Source organism: Tarenaya hassleriana, unplaced genomic scaffold (assembly GCF_000463585.1).
Source record: "Tarenaya hassleriana unplaced genomic scaffold, ASM46358v1 Cleome10, whole genome shotgun sequence".
Taxonomy (NCBI): Eukaryota; Viridiplantae; Streptophyta; class Magnoliopsida; order Brassicales; family Cleomaceae; genus Tarenaya; species Tarenaya hassleriana.
Genome location: NW_010960188.1, coordinates 925,858 through 936,054, shown reverse-complemented (window position 1 = coordinate 936,054; position 10,197 = coordinate 925,858). Strand labels below are relative to the sequence as shown.

The 10,197-nt window shown below is 40.9% G+C and overlaps 2 protein-coding genes across 3 annotated transcripts; one reads left to right on the top strand and one right to left on the bottom strand.

The window, feature by feature from the left end:
* Positions 1-15: 15 nt before the first annotated feature.
* LOC104798840 (lanC-like protein GCL1) lies at positions 16-2,353 on the bottom strand. Its single transcript, XM_010521052.2, has 6 exons — positions 2,114-2,353; positions 1,800-1,993; positions 1,278-1,389; positions 889-1,115; positions 543-786; positions 16-459 (listed from the first exon to the last, which is right to left on the bottom strand). The coding sequence occupies exons 1-6, from the start codon at positions 2,294-2,296 to the stop codon at positions 133-135; spliced, it is 1,287 nt and encodes a 428-aa protein (XP_010519354.1). The 5' UTR covers positions 2,297-2,353; the 3' UTR covers positions 16-132.
* Positions 2,354-3,606: 1,253 nt separating this feature from the next.
* Positions 3,607-8,905, top strand: LOC104798827 (LMBR1 domain-containing protein 2 homolog A). Of its 2 annotated transcripts, XM_010521032.1 has the most exons (14): positions 3,607-3,977; positions 4,476-4,564; positions 4,892-5,050; positions 5,288-5,501; positions 5,819-5,905; positions 5,990-6,129; positions 6,438-6,518; positions 6,632-6,696; positions 6,800-6,975; positions 7,091-7,221; positions 7,313-7,394; positions 7,510-7,723; positions 7,866-7,966; positions 8,052-8,905. In XM_010521032.1, the coding sequence occupies exons 1-14, from the start codon at positions 3,810-3,812 to the stop codon at positions 8,553-8,555; spliced, it is 2,211 nt and encodes a 736-aa protein (XP_010519334.1). In that variant the 5' UTR covers positions 3,607-3,809; the 3' UTR covers positions 8,556-8,905. The 2 variants fall into 2 exon arrangements, with proteins under 2 accessions (XP_010519334.1, XP_010519343.1); XM_010521041.1 differs by lacking the exon at positions 3,607-3,977 and having other exon boundaries at positions 4,475-4,564; positions 4,914-5,050.
* The last annotated feature ends 1,292 nt before the right edge of the window (positions 8,906-10,197 follow it).

Sequence of the window (10,197 nt, the reverse complement as noted above, 5' to 3'; positions counted from 1 at the left end):
AAGAGCTTTGAAAGCGTTGGCGGCCTCCAACTTCATTCACGGGCTCAACATTCAAGATCACATAATTAAAACCATAATAAGAAGCTTTCACAAATCTACCACCATAAGTCCGAACCGATCCGGTTATCAAAATCAAATCTCATAACCGGGAAACCTAGAACTCTCCGGTCGGACCAAATCGAACCACAAGCACGCGGCTCCCGCCAGTCCACGGAACAGCGAATAAGCATGCTCGGAATTTTCCACGAGGTCTCTTGCATTGTGGCACAAGTAGCTGGCAAAGGCTATCGCTCTCTCCTCGTATATTCTATCTCCGGTTAACCGGAAAAGCGATAAGAAGGCGTAAGCGTTTCCCGCCACTCCATCCGCTAACCCTACCTTCTTCACCAAGCCATTGTTCCACACCACTTCCCCTGCTTCAATGGCTGCATCTCGAAATTCTCTCTCGTTCGGAAACACCTGCAAATCCGGTTTTTTTAGTCAGAAGTCAGAACAGAGAGATGTCATCATGTCATGGATGATGAAATATGGAATAATAATACCTGAGAAGCTTTAGACAATGTGATGGCCATGCATGTTGCACCATGTGCCCATTGAACCAACTTGTCTCGTGGATTGCCTTCACTACAAGGGTAGTTCCCACTTTGTGGGAACCTGTTACTCATCATGTACCTCAATGTCCCCTTCACATCATTGGCATCTTCTTCAGACAACCTGAAATGCAGGAACACATGCAATATTCCAGCTAGCCCATTCGCCGCCCCCCAATAACGTGTCCCATGGAACCTATAGGAAAAAACCCAGATGGGGTGTGAAGTGTCTATATGATACGAACCAGTACAAATGTTATTTTACTCAGACAAAAGGGATTTGGATTGAAACAAAAACCTGTATAAGAGAGGGCAAGCTTCATTATCAGCAGCTCCGACACGTCCACCCGCAACGACGGCAGCTACAATCGGGGAGAGGAGATCGTCGGGAACAGAGCCATGGCCGAGATGGTGGTTTAGGAAAAGAGCAGCCCAAAGAAAACCAGCTCTTCCGTAGAGAAGGTCATACGACATTCCGAATCCTCCTTCCTCCGGTCCTGCCGGAAGTGCTCTCTCTTCCGCCAACTGCATGTAAGAAAACTCTTCCTCAAACACATACATACATGCATGCATGCATACACCCATACATATGCAACCAAATGAACAGCGAAGGGATCGTTTAAACGCAATCTCTGAGAGTAAAACAAACAAGATTAAGCAGAAACTGCATGCGGGGACAAAACGCACCTCAAGGAAGAGACCAAGGAAGAAATCACGCTTGTGATGGTCCCCTATGTGGTTGTACACAACAGCACCAAGCGCGTAGACCCCTCCTCTTCCACAGAGAAATGTCACGTGCCTATTTTCACATACATCACCCAGATCTTATCCAACATAAATATATGTATCACGACAGAAGGTTCCAGCCCCATGGTAATACTCGGCTTAATCAACTTTCATAAGTGGAGCAAAATATGGCACTTGACCTTGGCCTAATTGTTTGATATTGACAGTCCATTTCCCCAGATATTTTATTTTTCAATATACAATTTTCCAAACAAAAAACCCAAGAAATTACAATCTTTTCATCAACATCGAATTCGAGGGCATCTGATAATGGCAGAATCCATGTTACGATGATGTTCCTAATTATATGACCGACTTCAAAGCTTCAAACTTTTTTTGTTGTTGGTGGTGGGTACTACAACTTTCGTAAATCATGTACTTTTTTTTAGCAAACGAGGGCACTAGTGGTTGAGATATTTTCACCTAGTCGAGGCACGTGCGACGGTGGCACACGTGTCGACGATCTCGGCGCAAGTTAGCAAGTCCTGGCGGTTCCTCGTGACCTCGTACGACCTCAAGCAGGTGAAAGCCGTACCAAGCAGACCCGTATAAGCAGTCGGATCCAAGACCACAGCACCCGAGCCCGACCCACCGCCTTTCCACGTCGCCTCCACAACCTGCGTCAACCAGTGAGACACGACCATGAGTACCGGAGATAAGCCGACGGTGGCTAACGTGAGCCGAAAGAGTGCCACCGTCCTTATCCTACGCGACTCAGTGTATAAGAGAAGACAGACCTGGTCCTTGAGCAACAAGGCCGCTCTGAGGAAAGTCTCCGTCGGAAAGGAGATCGTCTGAGCCGTTGGATCGGAGCTCTGGAGAAGCAGATCGAGCCGTTCGTTATCGGCCCTGTCTCCGCCGTCACCGCCGTCGCTCCGCCTCTGCTGCTCCACCGCAAACTCCATCACCGACGACGACATCGCTCTCTCTCTCCTCTTGTCGTTCCTTCAGCTTTAGCTTTAAGCAACGCAAGAATAAGACGCTCGCTCTACTTATATATATATATATATATATATTGAATAATAAAAAGATAGTGAAAAAAAATGTGTCGTAAAATATACCTTATTTGAGCAGAAGAATACGCTCCATTCATCTACGATTTTAATTAATTATAGAGTTGTAAAATGAGGAATAATTAAAATTCAGATACAAAAAAAAACAGTTTATTAATGGCTATTTTGGTAAATTCGTCGCCCTTGGAAATCTGTGAGAATCTTTGACGGTGGAGTGAATTGTACACGTGTCATCATCCCATCACTCTTTATCGACAGAGAATGAGCAATCCGCCGTTGGATCAAGCTGAAGATGACACGTTTCGACATCTGTGGACCCCGTAGTTATTTCGGGCGTATGACGGTCGATGCCATTTAAATAAATTTTCCTAACCATAATTGAATGTTATTTGGGAACAATGATGTTGGTTTCAGTCGCATATTGGAATCGTGTGTTTTTATGGATAAGGACCATGTCCTCTTTTAAATCATTGTATGTCGATCGATGTGTTTGGTCTGACGTGGATAGCATATACGTATCAGATACATGGAAAAATTTACAAATATTACGATATATATGTATAGATTAATGAACCCCATTTGCGTTCATGGAAAGAAAATAAATTCGACACGAGATCAATTAATTTAAGATTAAGAGATTCTTTAATATGTTGGATATTACTCCATTTCTTAATAATTGTTTTTTTAGAGTTTTTCACACTTTTAAAAAAAATTTAAAAAATCTTATACACCTTTATTTAATATACATAAATATGAGGATAAAAACTTCGGTTTTATTAAAAGTTTATTAGAATTGTAGTAGTTACAATTAAAGGTTAAATTGAAAATTATTTTTAAAAATTATCCATAGAAAATAGGATGATGTTTATTTATAAATAATAATAAATTGTCTAATACGTTAATTATTATGAGATAGAGGGATTACGTATCAACTTATCAGGCACATAGAAAACTCACGAAATTCATGTGATCTCTCTCTCTCTTTTTAAAAAGACGTGACTTTGTTTAATAGCATTTAATTATGATTAGTTAAGGTATTAACTTACACGTTTCAGAAACGTGCGACATGTATTACATAAAATGGGCTTTATAGGCCCATCTCAGTAACCTAAAAGGGCCCGATTTCAAAGTGGCCCATATGATAAATTAATATATATTTTTTTTTGTATATACGTGTAAGTTTGTAATTCCCATTATTATTATTGTTACAGCATGTTGTCTTTTTCTCACATCGGCCTGAACCGAAACGAAATCGTGCGAACCGAAAACGGAGCTCCCTCTGTTGATCTGAACGGCACGCGGACGAGCCGAGCGATCTCGAGGGTCCTCGATCGATCCGACAGAGCTCGGTGTGTCGTCCTCTTCCTGTTCTGTCTCTCCGCGAAGAGCAGATCTCTTGTTTCGGAATTGACGCAGAGAGATGTGGGTGTTCTACCTGATCTCGCTGCCACTAACCCTAGGGTTAGTTGTCTTCACGCTCCGGTACTTCGCCGGGCCGGAGATTCCTCGGTACGTCCTCCTCACCGTCGGATACACCTGGTTCTGCTCGGTTTCCATCATCATTCTCGTCCCTGCCGACATCTGGACGGTACAGTTTCCTCGTACATTGCTCGACGTTGATGTTTCTCGCCTAATCTTTTTCATCAATCGTCGTCACACTTGTCGATTCTGCTTTTGATTCTGTAGCTTTTATCTCTAATTTAGGAAGACTTTTCTTATGAGGACTATTGGTAGTGAGATTCTGATCAAATGGGGGGGAGGGTTCCTAATTGAATAATTTTCATCTGGGCACTTGTGAAATCTTGAGGGCCAACCCTGTTTGGATTTGAATTGAATTATTTGGATTATAATTGAACGGTGTTTGTTCTGATGATTGGAAACAGTTTAGGATCACTGGGAGGATTTAAACTGAGCTCATATTTCTCAGTTGAATAATTAGGGTTCTGAAGATCTTCTAATTTTGGGAATAGGCGGTTATAAGACCTAAACTGATTTAGGTCTCTAATATCAGAAGAATTTGAAGCATCATTTTACGAAATTGTTTCAAATGGATTGCTTCATTTGATTTGCACTGTTGCATACGCAGACGTTATCTCTGCCGCCTAATCATCCTGAGAATGGGGTCATTTCCTTCTTCTGGAGCTGGTCATACTGGAGTACATTTCTGCTTACCTGGTATGGACGGCCCATCATGTTCTTCCTATATCTAAAGTTCACAACTCTTTTGCTGTATAGTCGTTGAGTTTCCTCTCGATGTCTCCTCCAATTTGTGGCTAGTGCAACCACAAAAGATTACCCTAATTGTCTCTAGTGGATTTCTGTTATATTTCTGACACCTTTCCACTTGTTTCATTTCACCCGGTGACAAATTTTCATGAGTTGTAAATTCATCTTGATCGGCTCTATGTGATGTTTACCCTCTGAGAAATCCATCTACATTATTTTTACAGCTAATAGATGTGCATTACCTCATATATTTTAAATTATGTTACCTCTAAGCAGGGCCGTGGTGCCCCTTATCCAGGGTTTTGAAGATGCTGGAGACTTCACTGTGCCAGAGAGATTAAGGACTAGTGTGCACGTCAACTTGGTTTTCTACCTAGTCTTGGGATTCATAGGCTTTCTCGGTCTCATCCTTCTTATCACAATGCACAGGAAGTGGTATATTCCCTCTCCATCATTGAATTGCCTAGTTGATGCCTATTGGTTTTGTTTCTTTTTGCTTGTTGTCTTTAGATAGGGTTGTAAGACTCACAACTTAATTGACCACCGGGTAGAAAAACTTAAAATATTGGGTTCAAAAAGCCGGTGCTTGTTTCTTTTTTCTTTTGTTCTGGGGATGATATTCTCCATACAGTTGGCCAAGGCCTTCATACGGTCTTTGTTATCTGTTGATAGGAAAGGAAGCATTTCGGGTTATGCTATGGCGTGCTCAAATACATTTGGGCTTGTCACTGGCGCGTTTCTTCTTGGATTTGGCTTGAGTGAAATTCCTAAGACCCTTTGGAGGAATGCTGATTGGACAACCCGCCAAAAAGTTCTCTCCCACAAAATTGCCAAAATTGCTGTGAAACTTGATAATGCCCACCAAGAACTTTCAAATGCAATTGTAGTAAGTTCTGTTTCTGTTAAGCATCTTTTAGTACTCTTTTTACTCACAAGTATTCCTTGTGTTTGCAACTCTGCCAAAGAAGAGTTATCAAATTGCCTACATGTCATTTTAGCCTTGGAGTCCATGTAGCTATTCAAGATATGTGGCAATATTCTAAAATGTACACTTAAATTTCCAACGGTTTTTCATTGATTTAAATCATCTAATAGCTTTTGCCAGGTTTTGCTAGCCCATATTAGCTTTGTCTTCGTTAATGTGTCATATGCATCTTTGTAATACGCATAATCATATGAATTTCATAACGAATGCCATGGTAGGTTGCCCAAGCGACATCAAATCAAATGTCAAAACGTGATCCCATGAGACCATACATGGATGTTATTGATGCAATGCTGGCTAGGATGGTATGTCCTACTTATTGCTGTTCTTCCAAGTCACAGAATTCTTCAGAAGCATTTCTCCAATTTAATTATGATTCTCTATTCCAGTTTAAGGAAGACCCATCATTTAAGCCGCAAGGTGGTCGATTGGGTGAAAATGATATGGACTATGACACGGATGAGAAATCGATGGCAACACTAAGGCGGCACCTCCGTAATGCTAAGGATGAATATTATCGATATAAAAGGTAGAGAAGTCTATTTTAGAGCTTCTGTCTTTTATCCGTTAGAATATCTGACTGTAGTAGAAACCAGTTACCCTAGATAGTTTTAGTTAATGTTGGGAACATTATAAATTTAGGATTCTTTAGTAGCGAGGTTACAAAAACTTAGGTATGGAATCTTTGGTTTCTAACCCTAGGAATCATCTCCAACAAAAAAAAATTGAGTTTATTGATTGATGTATTATCCTTTTTTATTCATTATCATCTTTCATAGGTGTGTGTTGTCGGCCAGTTTAGTAGATTTTTGTTTGATCACTATGACCTTTTTGCAGTGAGTATTTGACTTATGTTACGGAGGCACTTGAACTCGAGGACACAATAAAGAATCATGAGCGTCTTGATTCAACTGGATGGTCTGATCTTCCTTCATCTTGTCTCTGATTCAATAGATGTTTCCTCTTTCTGTGTATGTTTGGCATTTACAGTATTCTTTGTCACACAAGCATCTGTTCTGCACTTTTTTCAGGAAATACATATCAAGCTTCAGGGCTGAGCGAATCGGCAAGATGGGAAATCTTCTAGATACATTAGGTAACTAATTCACTTAGTTGAAAAAATAGCCAATGACACGGTTCCCAAAATAAATATTCTTGTTGGATATTTACCGGTTGGAATTATGTATTGTTCCTTACAGAATTTATGTGGAGGTGTATTCTGAAGAAACAGATTAAGAAGATATTGGCAGTAGTTATGGGTGTTATGTCGGGTGCAATTCTTCTAGCGGAGGCAACTCTCCTTCTCAGTAAACTCGACTTGTCTCTCTTCTCAGTCCTTATAAGATCTGTCAAATCAGACGAATTACTAGTGCAGGTGGTTTCTAGTTACATTTTTTTTTCTCTCTATAGAAAGCAAATCATTGTTTGATGAAGTGGTTTGATCGGGTTTGCCTTGCTTTAACTAATCTTTTTCGGTATCTTGCTTTCAGGTATTTGCCTTTGTACCGTTGGTCTATATGTGCATTTGCACATATTACTCGCTGTTCAAAATCGGGATGATGATGATTTACTCCTTGACTCCTCGACAAACAAGTTCTGTGAACTTACTGATGATATGCTCGTAAGTTATCATTCATCCTCTGATAACGTTTTCCCTTTTTGACAAAGTAGTTTTAGATGGTCATAACTGTTTAATCTTAACACCTCTCTAGGATGATTGCCCGATATGCCCCACCCATTTGTTACAACTTTATTAATCTCATTCAACTTCATTCGGAGACTATTTTCGAGAAGGTATTTTTTTTTCCTCTCCCTTTGTGTTTGTGATAAACTTGGTATATTTTTATCCTTCATGTTGCACACAAAATTTGACTGGCTTTCGGATGATTTTAAATTTTTGTTATTGCAGAAAATGGGTAAAATCGACGGTGCTGTCCCTTTCTTTGGACAAGCCTTCAATGAAATCTACCCTCTTATAATGGTTTTCTACACCTTGCTGGTTGCGAGCAATTTCTTTGACCGAATCTTTAATTACTTTGGTAGCTGGAAACGATTTAGATTTCAAACAGAGGCTGATGACATGGATGGGTTTGACCCGTCGGGATTAATGATTCTTAAAAAAGGTAAATCAGATAAGATCTTAGAGTAAATTTGTTGAAATGTGTTTCCTACTTATTTTGTTACCGCAAACCATAACTTTTTGTGTTTCTGTCTTTTTTCTTACATAATATCATTTGACTTTAACTTGGGTTCCACGATTGTCAGAACGGATGTGGCTTGAAGAAGGGCAAAGAGTCGGCGAGCATGTCGTTCCACTGGCTCGGAACTTTAATGGGGTTGAAATCGAATCAGAAACCAACTTCTCTGTATGTGTAGATTCCATGAACACAACATTAGACTCGGTTCCTGTCTGAATTTACAGCATTCATAACCTAACTGACTTTTTTCCAGGACAATTCTTCTGTGGAAATGAAGCTAACGAGTGGTAGTAGCAATGATGTCGAAACTGGGATGGGAACATCATCCAGACCATCAAAGGATGATAACAATGGTCGTAGATATGGATCAACCAGAGAAGCCTTCTCTAACAAATACGCAGCCATGAGAGAACAACGCAGCAAACAGTCGTCGCCCACTAGAAAACAAGGCCAGGACATTACCTCGGCCAAGGTCTCATTACTCGAGGCAGACAGCTCGAACTCCGGTCCGAGCAGCGAGCCCTCTTCTCGCCTGGCATCCACCTGGCGGAACATGAAAATAGGGTTTCAGAGCTTCAAAGACAATGTCGCAACCAAAAAGTTCCTCCCTGTTCGGCAGATTCCAGAAACGGGCACGAGAGAGCAGAACCTGTCGTCATCTCAGTCACTGGACGAGATATTTCAGAGACTGAAAAACCGATCGGTAGATCATGGACATTACATGGATGGTGACTATGATGATGACGGATCGAGGTAAATGGAAACGAGAAAGCTCAAGAACCCTGACTGTAATGGCGTCTGTACAGATTATAAATGTACGCAGAAAAAGGAGGAGAATTCACCTGCGTCACTCGTAATCATTCATCAGGTGATGATGTCACAGACGAATTTCACACACACATGGTATAGAAGAAAAGGAGTGAAGATTCTGATTTGCCAAAAATCAAGGGATGTGTAGTTTTTTTATATAAAAAAAAAACTTTTTGTGCTGTCCTTTTGAATTTTTTTTTTTTGGTGATTTACGGAGGCTATTTGGCTCTTTTGTAGGGTTTGTATGTTTTCAAGCACTAATCTTTAAATGAGAAAAATCCCTTTTTTTGACTCTTAGTATGGGCTTTGAAAATATTTACTGTTTCATTTTTCACACGTCTGGTTTTATTTTACCATTTAGAGTTTAGGGTTTAGGGACAGCACAAACTGTATCATCATCATGTGTCCTGAAACAAGACAAAATCAAAGTCAAACTGGGCTTTGTATGGACGCGTGCAGATTTTTGCATAAAAGTCGGCCGAAGCCTGTTCTTCTTCCATCTTTCTTGTTCAGCTGTACGTATATACAAACACGATTCTTCTGAGAAAATTAAGAGACAAGTATAAGAAGAGAAAAAAAAAAACTATATTTTTGGAGTCAATAGTGAAATCTTTGCCGCGTTTGCAACAATCCTCCGTCAGAACCAGCAGCTTTCCCTCTGAAAGGAAGCAGCTTTGTCCAAAACCCTAACTTCTTCGCCGCCGCCGTCGACTTCTTCTTCTTTGTCATCGTCTTCGTATGATCTCTGGCAGGAAAAGCCATGGATCTGCTCTTCTTGAGCCCCGAGCCATGGAAATCGGTGAGAGCCTCTCTGAGTGCGAAAGACATGGAACCGGAGCGCTGATGGATGTTGACGGCCGCGAGTGACATCGCCGGCGCGGGAGAGACAGGGGATGAAGACGACGGAGATCGTGTCTGGACGTAGAAGGGTAACCGAGAAAGCTTATCACGTAAGCAACAAGGGCATACCCCTTGCTCGCTTCGGTGGTTGTGTTTTCTGCATTCCATTTTCCCTCTTCTTCCTTTCATTCTGATACGTCCATTATATACATATATATATACACAGAGAGAGAGACGCACACGTGTGGGTATGTGATGCATTCATTACATATATACGCATATATGTGTAGCCGATATTTCCAAGATGATTCATAAAGTCAAGGCTAAAGGTGACAGCGATTTCCACAAAGGAGTAGGGCATAGCCTCGCCGTGTTAACGCAAAGGGTAAAAGGGGGAATGGTCGTGATGGTGATGGACGGCTCTGATTAAAAGTCATAGAGAATGGGATCCACACGTGTGTTAGGTCTACCTGAAGGTGACGTGGCAGCTGGAAGTTCCCACGTGCAGCGTAGCGCGTGGGATGAACTCGAGACGTCTCATTATATTATTATTATTATGATTGCGTGCACACGTGGGGGTTGTAGTCTAAAAAGGCGACCATTATTTTATGGAAAAAGCCAGACATCTAGAACCCGTGGGTTTATTTTTCAAATGTTCGTCGGTTTAAGATCCCCTAATTTCTTAATCCTCAATCCAACTTAATTTAAAATAACGATAAATTCCTAAATTTGTCGCTTTGGAACGTATT